At 33.0% G+C, this 19,442-nt stretch overlaps 2 protein-coding genes across 3 annotated transcripts; both read right to left on the minus strand.

Annotated features, from left to right (window-relative positions):
* Positions 1–1,056: 1,056 nt before the first annotated feature.
* LOC111384744 (non-specific lipid-transfer protein 3-like) lies at positions 1,057–1,742 on the minus strand. 2 transcript variants are annotated; one of them, XM_023009062.1, is made up of 2 exons: positions 1,369–1,742; positions 1,057–1,237 (listed from the first exon to the last, which is right to left on the minus strand). In XM_023009062.1, the coding sequence occupies exons 1-2, from the start codon at positions 1,703–1,705 to the stop codon at positions 1,221–1,223; spliced, it is 354 nt and encodes a 117-aa protein (XP_022864830.1). In that variant the 5' UTR covers positions 1,706–1,742; the 3' UTR covers positions 1,057–1,220. The 2 variants fall into 2 exon arrangements, with proteins under 2 accessions (XP_022864830.1, XP_022864829.1); XM_023009061.1 differs by having other exon boundaries at positions 1,317–1,740.
* Positions 1,743–2,674: 932 nt separating this feature from the next.
* On the minus strand, positions 2,675–6,582 carry LOC111384738 (rop guanine nucleotide exchange factor 5-like). The gene is made up of 7 exons (XM_023009056.1): positions 5,910–6,582; positions 5,585–5,701; positions 5,208–5,362; positions 4,711–4,785; positions 4,338–4,628; positions 3,548–3,904; positions 2,675–3,439 (listed from the first exon to the last, which is right to left on the minus strand). The coding sequence occupies exons 1-7, from the start codon at positions 6,184–6,186 to the stop codon at positions 2,936–2,938; spliced, it is 1,776 nt and encodes a 591-aa protein (XP_022864824.1). The 5' UTR covers positions 6,187–6,582; the 3' UTR covers positions 2,675–2,935.
* Between the last annotated feature and the right edge of the window lie 12,860 nt (positions 6,583–19,442).

Raw genomic sequence — 19,442 nt, forward strand, 5'->3', positions numbered from 1 at the left:
TTCAAAGGTACAATCTTTATCACGATTTCTATCTAAACACAAAGGGATCCTCGGTGGGAATCGAAATAATTTTAATTTTTCGCTGTGCATGTATAAGTAGATTCCCAACAGTAAGTACAGTGTGAATATCTGTGTAAGTTGATAAATCTTTAGAATATTGCTCAGAATAGTCATCTTTTCTTTGTTTCATCAGTTCAAGAAAGATGAATGAGATGTCCATTCAAATGAAAAGGACAATCACATCGCCTCAAGAGGAAATTGGTGGCAGGGTAAGATTGGTGTCTGAGTTAATGATACAAACATGTTCTTATCAAATTTAATTCTAATTTGTGGGAAATAAAAATTCTTACTCCAATTTTTATCTGCAGGATCTCTATATTACTAATAGCTTCCTTTACTACTGCAAATTCTGCTTTCAAAGACCAGGTATTTAAATAAGAAATTTACTATACATTTTTCTAAGCATTTTCCCAACTCTTAATAATGTCTTTTACTTTCTTTGCTAATTTTGCAGGATTATGAGACTCTTTTACTTACTACATCAAGGAATTACCGGACTGTGTGAACATTGCAACATTTTACTTCCCTTTTTATCATTATGTTTATCTGGTTTCTGTAAATGAATTTGGCATGTTTTGTACATGAAATGATCCTCAGTTAGGAAAAACTGAAATCCCGAAACTTCTCTATATTCCTTTTGCATTCAACCTAACTACACTGCCTTTATATGCCCAACTTAAAGCAGAAATTCAATTTTTTTTCAGTTGCAATAATTAATATTTAATGTCCTTTAGTTGATCCGAAGATGGTTAGACTATCAAGAGTATCAACATCTCCGTCCAGATCTCTTCTACATTGCATACCAAATGTACTCTTAGTGCATGTTAGTTACATTGGTTTTGTCTTTCCTGACAATATTTGATGTGATTGGTTTGTTACACGAGTTGGGAGTTTTTCGCGACAACCAGAAATAGTTACAGAAAACTTTTCGTGACAGTAACAAATGATCATCAAGTTGAGCGTGTTCCTACAAGCAACCGTCTTGTAGATGCCGGGTTGAAAATGGCAAGCATTATGTCCAATTTCAAATACAAAAAGCAGAACAAGAAGTTCACTATTTATTTGAACACTGGATCAGACATTAAAGTTTTCATATTGTTACATATTTGATATATAAGACTGCATAGGTACATGGTTAGCAATCTTCAGTCCTCGTGACTTCAAGGCAGTGTATACGCTGCAAAAAAGAAGGAAAAAACTTTGTCAAGCAATGGAACAAAGCAACAGAAAGAACTGAATATGTGTTTAGTCCGCACCATGGGCAGTAAAGTGGACAAGATTTTAATAAACGTGCTACAAATGACTTACGCCCACACTTATAACCCACAGGGCGATCAGCAAGGTTGCATCGTTTGGGAATTGTTATGGCAATTTCTGGGTTGACACCAGAACTTTTAGCAGTATCAGAGAGCATAACAGCGCAAAGGCATTTGGGGTTCTGTCCCATTGTCTTCACCTGAGCGCAGCATTTGCTGGAAACAGGAGCATTCGCATCCTGCGCTGCAGATGCACATGGAATAAGTTTCATAGCTTCCATGTTGGGATTTGCTTTCCCGCATTCACCAGCTCCATATGCTCCATCGAAGCTGGCAATTGCCAGAACAGTGAGGACTCCCACGATGTAAAACAACTTCTTCATTTCCATTTTCGTTTTGATTTCTCCACTTAAGATGCACAAATTCCGTCGGGTTTTATATTGATCGTGGAGCTTAACAGGAGTCGGGAGCTGACTCGAAACCCATTAAAAACTTGTAATGGAGACTCCAATTTTTGTATTGCTACACGAAGCAAATAAAAGTTCAATTGCAGGGTTATGTGGCAAGCTGTGGAGGATGAAATTCTACTCCGCGTGCAAACTAATTTGTTTTTATCTTTACATGCAATCAGAATTCAGAATCGTCCTCTCACCAACCCCAATAACAATTTTTTATAATTAGTGCGTGCTGGCTGCAACCCAACTAAAAATAAAAAAATGGATCTCTGATACATGTTAACATAAGATTAAGAGTTATAGCTTCACCATTTCAATCCCAAGCATCTATTTGTTACTTCATCATGATCAGTCTTTTGACCCAGCCCTGTTGCTTTAACAGAGCCGTTTTGGATTTATTCCATATTGACGTCAACCTAGAAATGTAGATAGAGTCGTGTCGAGCCAGCACAAGCTGGGTTTGCACTCATATATTTTCTAGGCATGTTCACAGTTCATGTCTAAAAATAAGGATAAATCCATATGTATAGAATAACTTCTTACATAATGTTGACAAAATAGTCTCATGATGTGGAGCCCACCATAAAAAATAATTGTCAAAAAATACCCTACCTACCCCCTTATGTGTGTATTCTAATATCATTCTGTGAAAACTTCTTCTGTACATCAATCATGGCTCAAAAAATAATGTGTTTCGCACAACACATTCTAAGCATTACCCGTTCTATATATTTAGATTCTGGAACACGAGATGAATGCACCCACGCCACTATGGGGAAATGAACACTGTTTTACAATGGTTTGAAAGTCTCTTTTATTTCCCTTTCCTTCTCTCCACAGGGAACGTCGCCCTGTAAGCGGCTACGTTTAACTAAATTGGCATAATCACTCAAAATCAAGATAGAAATGGCCACTTATAGAATCTTAATTAATAAAAGAAATCCGCTTTGCCAATATTACATGTAACAGGTTGGATCTATATGATGTTGTCCTAAACAAATCAGCATTCCATAAAACATTCAAGAAATACAACAGAAACATGTATGTAATCCATGTAATACAAATTTTTTTGTACTTCTCTTTTAAGGAACCAATTTTCTTTTGTGATTTTCTCCCTTTCCACCTAAAAGAAACCTAAAGTTTAACTCATCCAGGCTAAGGATTTTACCGCTCTATGTGATGTGATCTAGACTCCTTTTGTGTGGAATATGGTTCCTTCCCTTCGATGTTCAAACAAGATGTCCCTTCATTACATCTGTTAGAAGTAGAACCCGTGCCTTCAAGAATACTGCCAGAACTTTTCACCTTTGTATCACCACCAAGATAATTGGTCAAGACTCTTTTAACCCCTAAGCCACGACGTGGAGGTTTGTTACAATTTCCACTGAGAAATGGAGTTCTCTCCCCTCTTGAAGGGCTTATCAGTGGCGCAGGGGAAAAGCTAGGTGTGGCAAATGCTGATCTGTAGGGGGTGCCTGAGACTGGCACCGCAGACGGGATTGAGACCCTTTTTTGAGCTATTACACTGACTTTAGTTACTGATGAGAGATTATCAGACTTTTTGGTCAGGTCATCCACGTAAAGTAGATCATCAATACGTGCCACAATATTGAACGCAAGACTTTCCAAGACCCTTGAGTAGCTCTCCAAAATGGACTTGCCAACATCCTAGGGAGTTTTCAAAGTAGTCAATCATTTTATTGATAATATATGGTAAAAGGAAGGCACTTAAATGAATATAATATTCAGTACAAAGTAACTGGTATGGCATATTACCTTGTTGCACTGTATTTTGCTTGCATCCAATGTCGTTTGTGTTAAGCCTGGGAACCGTTGCTTCAAGCATAGCAGGAGACTTTCAGCTCTTTCTGCAAGCAATTCCCTCTTATCTCCGTCTATCATAAGATCCTTGACCATCTCCCAAGAAGATTTGGCAGTAGAACGGTTTGGATTAGCAGGGGTTCTCTGGTGAAATCTTCTACGCCATACATATATTGATGCCTCCACCCGGTTTGCTATCTCTAAAGCAACATGTTCAGACGATAGATCAAGGCAATCGAGCAAGCACTCCGACGAGAAATGTTCTGAAGTGATGTACCGATAGATGACATCCCCTAAGCAGGCTCTCCCATTCTAGAATTTAAAAAGAGCATTTATGGTGTAAATTAACATCATATTGTGATACATAGAGGACTAAAAATAATGTGAATTCTGGCAAATCCTATTTCTGTCAAAGGATTGCAAAGTACAAATATTGCAAAAGATTTCATATTAATTATAACAGCTTCGGCATATGCCTTGAAAGATATAATCTTGCTTTTAGAAACAATCCTGATCGTAAGATATATAGGAAAAGTGGCAGGAACGAGTTTGTATTTTAAATTGATGAAGAACTTAAAAGAACTACACTTAAAACAACTTGAAGCCAAAAGAAGAGCATTTTTGTAGGAATAGCAACATAGTAGCAATACAGAACTAGCAGCCGTAACTGTATGTTAACTTGAAGCACAATCATCAATATAGTGAAAAATATAAAAACAGAAGCCTAAATTTGAGGATGTCCAACCTTTGGAAGTGTTTCTAAGTACGATTCTGGAACTTCCATCTCAGCCAATGCAATGCTGTTAATAGACATAGCAGCTTTAAGAATCTGACTTGTGCATTCGCGCTTGTGGTTTAATTGCTTTCTTGTGTTCTCAGGAAGACCTTCAGAAGGGACACGTGGTACAGGTAGCCACCATTTGTCCTCCTGCCTATGAATGGATTTGTGAATTGAGGCTGGTCCGTCAGCCTCTGGTGCTATTATGCCTTGGTCAACGTACCAAAATTCAGTATGAGTAAAACCATCTAGGATTTCCTGAAAGATCAGAATATAACGCATTAGAGAGAGATTCAGACAAGAAAAGAAGTGCAAAAAAGCACACAAATTTAACCCTCACAAGTAGCAAGTTGTCAAGTTTGCGAAGAGCTGGGAGATTAATAAATAGATCCGATCTTGAATGGCAAGTCATCACCTGAAGAGAAAGAGAGGGAAATTATGGCATGCTTAGACATTAGACAATAATTTTAGTTATATATAAATCAAGTTCATTATCACTATTCATATATGCTTCAACAACTTCTCTCATGGATTAATTAATTTACACTTCAGTGCTATGCAAATATTTCAAAGCAAGTTCCAAAATAATAGGGATGAATTAGAGAGTCAAGGATCAAATTCAAGGTGAAGGTGAGGTAAACTTAGGATAAAGGATCAAAATAAATGGTGAAAGTCAAGTGAACTTAGGAAATATGCAACAATTAGACATTTAGCCTTGATTTTTGAACCCTTCAAATGAAGCATACCTCTGGTGAAGACAACAATAATATTAATACATGAAGCAAATATTTTTTAAAACATTCAATTGCTAGTGGCTTTTGAAGACATGAGAACTACCTCGAGCTTACTGCCATCAGGAAATGTTTGCCACGAGGGTATCAATTCGACAATGTGATCACTTACACAAAGAAGCAATTCCATCTCTCTTCTCCACATCGATTTCTTTGCAGAAGGCAATGGTTCCAACCTCCACAATTGTCCAAATACAGTGGCTATACAATAAGGTTTCAAATTAAGTCATTAAATCGCAGCACACAACCCCAGAGGATTAATTATAAACCTTAGAATAACAAAAAAAAAAAAAGTTGGAATATTTTAATCGAATTGGCTTGAAAAAATAGACTCATTCAAGTTGAAAATCAAACGAGTCTCGTCAAAGGATAAAGATTAAAGCTATTTCTAAAGCTGGATAAAGTGTAGGGAGTGAATTATACCCGATAGATTGGTGATGGCATTCGAAATCGCCAATGCTGAGCAAACCCCTTTACCACTTCCAGACATGTCCTCACCAAGCAACAATTTTGCAAACCTCTCTTTCATCATCTCCGTTTCTATTCAATTCCATCAGAGGCTCAACTCAGAAGGGTAATATTAGGGAAAAGATTACCAAATTAACCACTATATCTTTCCTTTTCCTCTTTTCCACGGGGGAACAAGGGGTACAGATACCCAAATTTGTTTGCCAATGGGCTAGAAGTTAAAACATAAGAGCAACGAAAGCAGAAATTCAAAGACCTCAATAAAAGAGAAGAAATTTACCTGACAGTTTTGAACCCTGCTTCTTTAAGTTGGAATTTTCATCACCAACAGCATCCAAATGGGATTCTCCTTTTTCTTCAGAAACCTCATTTTTCGAACACTTGGTAGTCAGCTGGGCATTTCCTATAGGCCAACCCAAAGGAGCCGAAGAATTACGAGAACTCGATTTGCTATCAGAGCTCGTGCCACTGCTGCTGCTTCTTGACTCAGTGACAGAGTCACTACTCGTTGACTCAGACCCCTCTCTCTTCTTGATCTTCACAGCTACACCTTCCATTAAAACAAGAAGATCCCAAAAAAATAAAAAATAAAATATTCCTAATAACAGGAAAATGGGCTCAGCTGATCTTGTTCTGTTTGTAAAATGGGTTTATCAACGGCCATCAAAAGTTCAACTTCAAAGATCTATCTTTAACAGGTTCTTGAATAAAAAATAAAAATAAAAAAGAAAGAAAACAAGACGAAAAACCCAAACAAAAAAACAAAAAATATTATGGGTTTGAGTTTGCCCGTTGCTGCAACATAATTGGTTTTCTGGCAAAAATGATTTTATTCTCTGAAATCTCTCTTGTGTGTGCGGATGGCATTGGGGGATGATGTTGGGGGGACTGGAATTTGATTTTTAAAATTTTAAGCCAACTGCCAAGTGCCGAAGAGGCTAACGTCTACTTCTGAACTTTGGATGTCTCATTCAAAATAATATTTAATAATGAAGGAATAGATTTATCGTAGGGGCAACGGATGTGTCAATTATTTAAAAGTTACACTATTTATTTATTTATTTATCTCCAAATCAATAAAAATGAATCATTTTTGTTTGTCTACCATTATTTCAATTTTTTTTAAAATTCATTTTCAACTAAACGTTCTCATTATAAAATATTTTGTACGTAAATTTAAAACTTTTTTATACTTTTTAACCACAAACAGGTAGGATTAGGGCTAATCAACCTACGAAAATTTTGAATTTGCGCATTAAAGTTTTCACCATGAGTCTAGGGCTTTTAGATGAGTTGAGTAAAAATCAATAATCTATTGATTAATCAAGAACTTATTATTTCTTAATTTATTTTTTTCTTTTTACGAACTAATAATTCGATGTATTTGTTTAACCAAATAAAATTCCATGAACATATTAATGTACTGATTATTCCGTTTTACGAACATTTAACAAAGCAAAAAATCCATTTAATTAGACTAGACGAAATTCATACACATCATACATAGAACAATGATTTTTCATCTTAAAGGTGTAAAGAAATCAATAATTACATATGAAATGTGTAAAATATTGCGCGTGTACAACAAAGATAATCCAAACAACACTCAAAATTTATTAATTTGTCATGTGTTAAACTATGGAATGCTATGTGTACATAATAGTGTACACATAGTATTACACTCCCCTCACATGGAGGGGGTCCACACACAATAAAATATTCGTGGATCCCTCTCCATGTGAGAGGGGTGTAATGCATTGTGTACACCATGAATTGTACATATATTATTTCTCTTAAACTATTCGAGGGTATACAATGTGTATATTCAAATGTAATAAATGGGATGGATTAAACTACCAAAATGATTTCAAAAATTGTGTCTACAATTTTGTTGGTTAGGTCAACCACTTCAATGATGGAGATTCAATTCATTCCGCATCTTGTGAATTTCCCCAGCGTCTCCTCATGGGTTTCGTTCCGCCTCTTTAATGTAATGGGTCCAATAAATTTGAAATAATTTAATAGAAATTCAAAATGAAATCTCGGTTACAGCTCGAACATTTCTATGATTCTACTCGTCAAAGTACCACTAGGCTATAAAATAAACGGAGAATATAACGAGATTGGATATGAAATGTTAGGCCTTATTTTGAAATTTAATTATCATTAAGTTATTTTCTATTTTTAAAATTCTTTTATTTATTTTCTTTTTCAGTAACTTTACCTTATTTACCTTAATAAATAACATCGATGTCCTTAGTCCTAGAGAAATAATTGGAATTATTGACAGCGTCAACGTAAAGTGGGTGAAAGTTTAAAAATTGGGTGATGCATTTAATACTAATAATTGTCATTTATAAGAGTAATTGCGGTCAAAAAAGTGCTAAAAACACTGCCTAAACAACATTTTCTAACCTTATTTTATAGCAAAGACTATAGTTTTGTCTTATTGCAGACAATTATTATAGACAAATCGTTAGAGGATTGTTATTAAGGTATAAAATCGAGGCAAATTACTTATTTTATATTTAAACGACATAATTAAGGAAGAACCACCTTGAGATGATAATAATAATATTCCTTGGTAAAAATGACGTAGAATAAGAAAGTCCAGCCGTTTGTTGCAATTTAGGATTAAGTCCCTATTCGGGCCATATTTTTTCATCATTTGTAGAAGAAATGTGACCGTTAGTCATTAAAACGGTTCACAGTTCTTGACTTCAACACACACGTGTGCGGCTCAATTAGACAAGCAATGATAAAAAAATTTCTACAAATTTCCTGAATAATATGGCCCAAATAGGGGCTAAATTATAGTTTTCTACAAGAGCTTCTGTAGAAATTTCGCGTGAAGCTGAAATCAATATATATTTCACTTACCTCAAATTCTCTAGTTTAGACTGAATTTTTGTGCAAATAAGTTCTAGACAATTGAATCGTTTAGAATTTATTTTCTTTCTATGCAAATTTCATGCTTACAATCAAAATCAAACGTATATTTACCTCAAAATCTCTAGTTTAGACTAAATTAAAGCAGCAAGACGTAGTTCTTTGCTGATTATATTCCTCAGTTGACGTCATTAGTCCTTCAATGTCGAGGTTGTTGTGAAAAAACTGGTCTTAGTTGAAAGTTTAGTCATGATTGAAATGTCATAGGTTGGATTATGAATTAATTATTATTATAGATTGAACGAATCTACTTTATACTATTGTGTCTAAGATGTGTTTTTATAATGATTTAGTTTGGTCTTAAGTATCGTGCGTCTATATGATTATTAGCTAATGAAGATCTAATCATATCATTCAGAACTCTTAATCTTACGCCGAAGATATGGCAGTAATGGAAGTATTTGCCAAAATGATGGAATACTAGGTGCTCGAGGTGCAATTCAATGTAACTTATTGAGGCTTGTTCAAAGATTTCGGATCGACTTTAGTATGGTTCTAAAGAGTAATACTATTTATAGTCACTTACTGCATTAGTCATCTTACGTGACATCCTACATGATGATTTGTGATTTGATGTATTAATTTGATAATTTTTTGTTGCTATATATATCAAATCAATTTGATAAAGTGGCTCATATTTAGCACTTATTCTTACATGTTTTTGGAGAATCGATTTTTTCTATGTGAGACAAATATTAACCAAATTCAGCATATTCAAATATAAATGATTTTCGATAATAAATATATCATGTTAATTATTTCACAATATTGAATACGATTATGTTTGATCACACTAATTATGTTCGATTCCTGGTAGGAACCTGTGGCCAAATATTTGGTATGGAGCAATCACTGTGGAGGAGGGTCTCTTGTGCGCAGAAGTGCACAGGCAATAGGGGGAACATGTGATCCAGTTGAGGCATAACCCGCGATTTACCCCCTCCAAGGTTCTAGGGGCAAGGGTCTTGGAGGTCCAGGATTTAGCTTAGTGTAAGTTGGGATATCTGGATATCAAAAAAAAAAAAAAAAACGTAGGCGCGCATTTGATTTTTTCAATGTATTTATTCTTTATTTTGCTCGTTGTTTATGAAGATTTGGTTGAATGAATATTATCATTGTGACACTTTCGCTTTTGAGAAATTGGATACTAAATTGGACGTCAAGCTAGAAACGGAAATGCAAGGCTTAACGATTAGTGAATCATACTCTTTCATTTGGAATCTAATAGGGGTCTGGGGGACAAAAATTCAGTTTTGAAAAATAATTTCATACCCTTGACTTTACTATCTCCGCTTTTGACTTCGTTAACAACTTTGCATCATGCATTTCAGTGAGGATATGGGAAAAAGTGAAGAAGTGTCTGGATTTAAAAAGAAACGCGAAAAAACTAGTATATTCAAACGTTTTTAAAAGTTCAATTCAGAAATTCTGAAGTTCAAATAATAATATAAGAGCCCGTTTGAGCCACATTATTTGTAAAATGAGAATGAAAAATAGAATCGTTATGGACCCCACATTAGAGATAGAAATTTAAAAAATGTGACTTGATATGATAGATAACGATCATATTTTCATTTTAATGAAGTAAAAATGGGGTTCAAACAGGGCCAAATGTTATCCTTATAAATTTTGGGTTCAACTACATAAATTTATTTTTATAAACTGAATTTGATCGGTTGTGCTTACTAAATATTTCAACGTAAATCTTAACGACTACACACATCATGTAAATTTTGATTTTCGACGAATAATATTCCTAAACTAATAAGATTACCTTCTTTTTAGTAATATAAACATTTAGGGTCTGTTTGATAACATCGTATTCCATAGAAAATGTCACATACGAGGAATTTGTTTTCTACTTTGGCTGTTTTGATACGATAGTGGAAATGGAATTCGAATTTTAAAGTACAAACATTTAAAGCATTTTTTGGCCAATTCCATGGAATCGAATTCTTATGGTTTTGGTGATTTTTTCTTTTCCAATTTATATGAAATTGATTTGTCTTTTTCACCTTTATTATCAAACGGACCTTTAGATAAAATGCTTTCTCATACGGAGGTGGGCGTCAATTGGGTCCTTCGCCCCACTTAAATTTGAGAAAATTTGTTTTTATATGTATTTTTGTGGTTTTATATTTCGTTTAATCAAGTTTTTACAGAATTCGAGTTTTGTCTCCGGTAATTGTGATTGTCCTAATCGGTCTTAATTCATCAAAAGATATATCTTTTGATGAAGTTCAAATCAAAAAATTTCAAAATTGGTCTTTGGTGGGAGAAACTAAATGAAAACAATCCATCTCCATCCAACTTTCTTTAACTTCCCCTTTTTTGTACATGAATTCAAAATTCCATATGAAAATTGTGACATCCATGCCAGAAAAGAAGCTAAGGTTTCAAATGAGATGCCCCGTTTTTGAATTTATTGGCCTAAAAAGTAAAAGCAAAGTGCGTCTTCAGTTCAATTTTTGAAACAGGATAAAAGGAAAAGTTTTTCTCTTTTGCACAGAAGTAAAAAATATTGGCTAAAGTCTTGTCAGCTTTAACGGAAAAATAAGAGACTGCAACAGTAGAACGAGTAGATATCATTCCTTTTCAATTGATTATCATCTGATTTTGGCAAGGAATGTCAATTTGTGTGGTTTGGAATTGGGCCCAGCAATAAGGGTTGTGAATGGGGGTCCATTTACTTGATAGGTAACTGGACTGGACTAATTCAATGAACTTTTACGGGCCATTTGAATCGTCTTGCGCCAATGAAATTCTTTGGGCGTGTTACAAATTGTTTAAAAAAAAAAAAAAAATAATAATAATAATAATAATAATAATAATAATAATAATATTTCAAACCCCTACTTTTTAAGTTCCAATTTCAAAAATCCGGTCCTAATTATTATTTTTTCAATAATCATGTGATAATTATTTTCAAAATATGTATATCCCACTAACAATGTACTCATCCCAATCCGAGTTAAATGCTTCAAAGCAAGCCGAACTTTGGGTATGATCACGTTGTACTCGATGTAATTCAAATTGCATCCCATTACTTATTGAATTTTAGGCCATTGCACTTCATTACTACGTGAACGATAAAATGCACATGTGGCAGTTAACTCTTTCCAAAACAAAAATCAAATGCCAACATATTTTAAAGTGCAACTCCCAAACACTCTCATTTAAAATGATGACTTGGCAAATGAAATTCCTTATGTGATCGTAAAATATGATTGGTCTCTGAATTATACATTGTGCGAGCAAAATATCCCTATATTAACAATGTGAACCCTTAGTCCATTTGTATGCTCACTTAGATAATATAGATATTAATAATTATTTCTTAATTATAAGAAATACTTCTTATAAAAAAAATAAGTAGATCATGTAAAAATAGTAAATTAAGAAACCTATTTATGACAACTTTCAAGTTCTCTGTTTTTGTGATTTCGTAGGTCTAGACAGTCTAGTATTTTCTTCAATTACAATGACTTCCATGTTAAAAAGGCAAGATTGTTTAAATCCAACGGTCCCAATGTCTCTCTCTTTTATTTTTTTTCCCCCAAACTAGGGTTGTAAGCAAAAACCGATAAATCGAAAAATCGAATCGAAATCGCATTTTAGCATCCATTGGTTTGGTGTCACGTGGACCCGATCAACGAAATGATTTTGACCGAAACCAAACTGATCAAAATGGTTTGGTTTAAGTTTGAGAATTTTAATTGCGATTTAAAACCAAATTAGATCGGCGAAAAAATATATAAAAATGAAGAAATGATTTTTTTTAGAAATTCATCCAAATATGTAAAATTCAATAGTTTTGTCATTTGTGTGTATTTTTGTCAATTTTTAATTTTCTAATACAGATATATTATTACTATTATTATCCAATAATCCTAATATATATCTAATAATTTCAAAACTAACATAATCTATCAAAAGTCGTTTTCCTCTTCAGAATTTAGATGAACTTCAGCTGACATCCAACACAGTCTTGAGCCATTGGAACTACACACTTCTTTTTCAAAATTGTCACTCATCTTCAAAGTTGAATAGTAGTCTATTATACCAAATCGGAGACAAAGAGATCCTAGACATTCAGTGATAATATTTGCTACGAATAAAGTTTCAGATCAATAATTTTTTTTGGAACAAACTAAGGTAAGAATTTGAAATTAAATGCGTTTCGTAGCATCATACAAACGTAAACTTGTGTAATTGTTATATTTAGATATTATAAACAATTGCTTTATTATTGTGATTGATTATTTTTTTTGTCTAATCAGTATTTTTTTCCAGATATGATGATCACGAGATCTTATTGGATATCATTATATTTTTTGGTCCTTATATCTAATTTAATAGACTTTTATTGTAACGTTATTATATCGGCATTAGCCTACAAAAGATGAACAAAAAAAAAAAAAAACTATGTTTCAATTTATTGTAATTTTTCTTTGATTTTAGTTGGCATTTAAATTTATAGTAGATATATTTAGTCTCTATTTGAACCATATTTTTCATATCATCATAACGAGAAAATTGATCGTTGGAAAGAAGGTTGGGTTCCACACATGAAACAGAAGGTCAGCAAAGGCTGCTGGACTTGTGGGATAATGGTCCAAATTTTTATTTTTTTGTTCCAAAAATTTGGTTCAAACAGGAGTTTAGTTTGTTTTAGATTTATTGTTAGTCAAATATAAATATATATTAAATTTAATGAATTAATGACATAAAAGTAGACGGAAAAAAAATATATGACGAAACCGACAGTTTAAAATCAGACCAAACCGTTGGGTTTAGGTTTGAGTTTTTTCCAAATCGTTCAAAATGGTTTGGTTTAGGTTTTGATTTTTTTAAAACCGGTTTAAACGGTTTGATTTGAAAATTTGTCAAAAATCGGTAAAATCGGATTGCTTACACCCCTACCCCAAACTATTGAAAAATGTATGAGCAAACGGATGAAATTACTTATCTGAAGGTTAATCTTGTTCAGCTCAACATCCACCTTGACACACAAAAAAAGACGAGAGGAGAAAAAAGAAACAAAAAATCTTAAATTGAAACAAAGAAAAAAGGATTAAACTATTTGTACACAAAAATTTATACACCAGCCGCCCCTCCAATAGGGGGTCGCCACGTATTGTGTGTGTAAAAGATTGTGTAAATCATTAGGTGAATGTAGCATGGCCCAAGAAAAAAAAGGGTGAACCTGCACCCAATTTTACCCACGGTAACGTCCATCAACTTCTACGGCTTACGAAACCCTTTTTATACCCCTCATAAGTAATTCCACTGAGTTGGATAAAAAAAAATAATAATATATATATATATATATATATATACACACTTTTTATTTTCTCATCAAGGTAGATATGCAAGTAATTTCACCAACCAATTCATTTATTTCGTTAGTTGGGACGGTAGAGACAAACATTTGTAGTAATAGGGTCCACGTTGTTAGAGTTTAAGGACATTTTGTACGAAGAATTAAACTTTTTGCCAAAACAAAATTGTCACCCTTGTTGACTTGTGCTCATAGTAAAGTGGGACTCATGTCATATCCATGTAAATTTAATTAAAAAAAGAAAATATGGTTCTTCTACATGCGTACCGGGGTGTCGACCTCCTCACAAGAGGGGGGACCCACGATTTTTTTATTCGCCGTGGATACCCGTCTTGTAAGGGGTCGGTGTACAACTAAAAAAAGCCAAAAAAAAATAAAATCCTTTCCCCTATTATGAGGGGTCTGTATGACAGAATTGTTGTACGAATGTTGTACTGACCATGTTTTTCAATGTTGAGTTTGAAGAAATTATCAGCCACAAAAGCAATTCCGCTGGATAACTCATCATTTTCGTTAGTTGGAATATGAAGGCAGGCGGAGGTACTGACAAGGTTCACAACATAAAATTAATGGACTAATAAATGTTGATTTAAAGTTTGGGATGTTTTCCAAGTATGGGTAGCATTCAGGTTTTTCACTTACGCCCATATTTGAATTAAAATTTTAATATCTAACTTTTATTAAAAAGCTCAACGAGTTGTCACTGTTGGTGAAACAATAAATAAATCCCAATTTACTGTACAAGAGAGAAGAAAATGACGTCATTTTTGTCTATATATTTTTCCTACTTTTCACTGTTGAAGTTCTCTTTTTTCTTCTTTCTTTCTCTTCTCTATCCCGATTTTTGCTCCTTATTTTCGGCGACCACACTAGGCAATCATACTCCTTATTTCGAAGTACAATAATTTTTATTGATTGATTTACACCGTTGAAAAGGTGTATGAGTTTAAGTATCTCTTTTTACTCCCCTTTCTTCTTGAAAAAAAAATTTGTTGGTTGTAATGGTTAGTAGTATTTTCTTCGTATTTTTTTTATGGAATTGATTTAGATTTTGTTCCAAGTTGTATAAAAAATGCATATTTTCCTTTCCACCTTCTTGTTTAGGTTGTATAATTAATTATTTTCTTAGAAAGTATTGCCTGATTTTAGTTGGGTAAATTGATGTTAATTTGATAAATTCATTTTTGTTTGAATATCGAGAAAGTATTGCTTTAGTGTGATCTGTGATGTTAATTTGGTGAATTCATTTTTGTTGGAATACCGAAAATTTAATTTTGCTAATTTTATTGTTGATACTTAAAAAAAAAATATTGCTACACACTGTGCGGAGTAACTCCGCACTTTGTTGGAGCAAAGTGCGGAGTTGCTCCCACAAAGTGCGAAGTTACTCCGCCCACTTCACACAAAGTGTGCGGAGTTACAGAAAACTCCGCACAAAGTGCAGCGCAACTCCGCATTGTGCGGAGAGATTAGTGCGGAGAGTTTCTCCAAACTCTCCAGTTGCGCACTGTGCGGAGAGATTAGTGCGGAGAGCCGGAGAGTTTGGAGAATTTTTTTTTGTTTATTCTTCATTTTTTTTATTTGGTTTTTTATTTTTTCATATTACCATATTTTTTCACTATCTCCAAACTCTCTGGAGTTAGATTTGTTTTCCAAGTTTATCTTTCTTTTTATTCTCTTTGATTTTCTTAAATTTAAACTATTTGATTTTTTTTTTAGTTTACCTTTAATATATAATACATATGTAAACATTCCTACATAAGAAACAAATAAAATAGTTAAAAAAAAAAAATCTCTCTGCACTGTGCGGAGAGTTTGGAGAGAAACTCTACAAAGAGTCTCCAAACTTTCTGGAGAAACTCTCCAAACTCTTTGCTCTTTTTTTTTTTCCCTTCTTTTTATCTATTTGGTTTTTTATTTTTTTATATTAGTATAGTTTTTTACCAATGTTGAGGTATCTTCAAACTCTTCGGATGCTCCGCACGCACTAAACTACAATTTTTTCCCCATTTCTCTTTCTTTTTTATTCTCTTTGATTTTCTTAAATTCAAACTATTTGGTTTTTTTGTTTTCTTAGTTTGCATTTGACATATACTCCCACAAAGTTCGGAGTTACTCCGCACACTCCGCACAAAGTGTACAGAGTTACGATAATTCCGGACTGTGTGAAGAGATCAAGTGATCTCTTCGAATTCTCTCCACACAGTGCGAAGAGTTTCTCCAAACTCTCTGGAGAGTTTACTCCAAATCTTCAGAGGGTTTGGAGAAACTTTTTTTTTTTTTATTCTTCATTTTTTTTAAAAAATGAATGCGTCCTAAGTGATGACAAAATAAAGCATTGACAAGGAAAAGAATGACTGATGTTTCTTTAAATTTTAACTTTGGTGATGCCTAATTTTGTTCCAATTTGTAATATTTCAAAAATCTTTACATGATTTGTCCACTTCTACGTGCATGGGCATTTATCGAATCAGCGAATTTGTTTTAAATTGGGATCGAAACAAGTATTTAATTATAATTAGGTTCAAATAAAATATATATGTTACTCATTATTACGTTCTTTAAAAATATTTTAATTATTTATTACTTGTGTCGAAAAAATAATAAGATTTATATAGGCCTTCAATTTATTTTTAAGAAATAGAAAATTTGAGAATTTACAATAGTTTGAATGCATAGTAACTTATGATTTATGTTTATGCAACTTAATAAAGAAGCAGCTTCAAAAATTATTTCTTATTGCACCATATTTAGAAAGAGAATTTACTGACGAGCAATTCCCAATTCAAGAAATGGGAACAACACTAATAATGTCAACTTCTTAACACTCCTTCAACAGCTGGTTTGGTAAATCAAATCAAAATATAAAAAACATCTAAAATTTTGTACATTTGGTGCCTACTATATTTCATACCAACATGTACAGAGAGCTGGAACGCCACTTTTCAACGAACAGAGACATAAATATTCCAGCAGCTCCTAGGCGAGAGCTGAAGTCAATTTATCGTGGAAGAACGTGGAATGATAGTCGACACAATTATCTTCAAAATTGAGTCGAATATCTGTTGTTCAAGATGCAAATGAATCAAAGTTTTCTATTTTTTATATTGAACAGTAAAGAGCTAACAAATTTTCTGTGCTGACCACTACTCCAACCACACCTATAGAGAGCGTTGCACGGAGATAGGGATGCAAAACTACGACAAGAAGATTGATACAAATTGTACATAGGAATCACAAACATGCAGATAATGTAAAATTCTATTATGCCCTCTGAACAGTTCTTGAAAACATATCTGAGCTGTATGTGCACTACCAACCACCTCTACAATCTTAGGTACATTTTGGTACGGGAACCCCGCATAAACTGTGCGGGGATTCCGCACAAAATTATAAATTATCTTTTATTTATATTCCCACAATTTTAAATCTAATTCTTACTAACTGCCAAAGAAGATTCATGCCAAAAAATTTAATTCAAACTTCAAAAGCATGTTAGGATTATGTCAAGAAAACTAAAATCTCTATATCACGCTAATAAAGACACATTAAATACAATAATTGTGCAATGCACGTGGCATCGACTAGTATTTTGATAAAAGTCGAAAAAATATGTGGTTGAAAATTTATAAGTCTCACAAAATGTGTAGTTATAATTAATTGTTAACTTTAACTTAAATTTTTATCAAGATTTTAAATTATACCAAACAAGGATTTCTTTAAAATATGAATATCAAGATAATTACAAAGCAGCCAACAACGGTATAACATTAGTTGAGCTAAAACTAAACAAAGACTATTCTCGTTAAGGAATATATTTTTAACTTTTACGAACATAAATCTCTAATCTAGTACAAGACGCCAAAGATGTGAAATTAAATAGGATGGCCTTCTTGCCATGGATGATCTTAAAAGTCTGGAATCGAACTAGAATGGCCTTTGAATAGGTTTCAGATGGGTAATGATAGATAGTATTAGATCCACCCGGAGGTTTAGTGAGCGCAGCGCGGAGCAATCTCCCCTCTTAGGATGGAGTATCATGTAATCATAAAAATATGAAATCTTTTTGCCTAATGTTGCCACTCTAAAAGGTTTTCAATTGAAAATAAATGAGAGTTCATAAATATGTTAAGGTTTTGCTAAAAGTTTAACTTATCCATAATAAAATCCTTTAACTCGAGTATTAGAGTATCTTTGATGACAGGGTAGTGGTGCTCCGTGTTGAAGGTTTTGGTAAATTTTTAAGTTCTTGCAATTATAATAAGGTGTCAATGATTTTCAAAGCCAATGTTTAGCATAAGAACCTGTGCGTTGAGCCATGAACAGGTTCTTATGTAACTTAAACTCGGACTCAATAGTCAAATCAATAATAACTATAGAATTTAAGCCTTATTTTTTTATAATTTGAAAATGTCCCTAGTGAGTGAGAGTTCCTCGTCTTAGTCTAGGATTTTTCATTCTTGATAACTTTTGATGTGATAAGATACTGTTAATTTGAGACGAGTTGGAGGGGAATAACATTTATTTACTCAATCAGTAGTTTGAAGTCTTATTGTTTAAAAGATTGGCACAAACTTGAGATGAAAAGTTTAAACTTGAAGTCTCCAATCCATGACTTATGGACTAAGTTCATAGTAACATTTCAGTTTAGATCGTTAAATCTTCAATATTTGACTTTTATTGTGCAAATGTCCTTCAATATATTGTTAAATGGCACGTGTATGTATATTTCTATACATACTGGGACTACTAATACAATAAAATAAAATAAAAAGATTGAAAATGTAAATGTTAAATGAACTATTCCAATTATTGTAAATATCACAAGAACTTCCTTTGCAATTTTTCCAATCATAAAAACATAAGGGGGTGGATTGATTTAAATTAAAAAACAAACAGAAATGAATGATGGAGAAGTGGATAATAATTTTAAATATTGAAGAATGTGAATATTAAGTTCCCGTTTGTTTCCTATTTTCCCATTAACATAAAAAATATAATCGTTATCCATCACATCAAACCATCATATTTGACTTTATATATCTTGTGTGAGACTTATAACGGTTATATTTTTCATTCTCATTTTTACATTAATGTGTACCAAACGGGACTTAAATGGAGGTTTGATAAAAAAAATAATAATAATAATAATAAATTGTTTCCTATTCGAGGCCCATTCTACAAAAACTCATTTTTAAAAACATATTATCTAATAAAATAATTTTACGCATAAATCCATTTTCCCCCCTTTTTTAATCATACATTCTCCTAAAAACCATTATTACAAAACCTATTCTTTCAAACAATGGGACTCAAACGCATTTAAGGACGACAATGTGTGACCTTTGAAATTTGAAAACTGTAAAAGTAAAATAATCTTTTTTTTCGTGGAATTTAGAAAAGGGTAAATATATTTCCGCCATGTTTTTTTTATTAGGTACATCATATTTTGATTGTAAAAAGGTCCTCAATTTTTACTTATTATAGTTATTATGTCCCTAACTTTTTCCTAAACATTCTTGC

Source organism: Olea europaea, unplaced genomic scaffold (genome assembly GCF_002742605.1).
Source record: "Olea europaea var. sylvestris unplaced genomic scaffold, O_europaea_v1 scaffold2989, whole genome shotgun sequence".
Classification (NCBI taxonomy): domain Eukaryota; kingdom Viridiplantae; phylum Streptophyta; class Magnoliopsida; order Lamiales; family Oleaceae; genus Olea; species Olea europaea.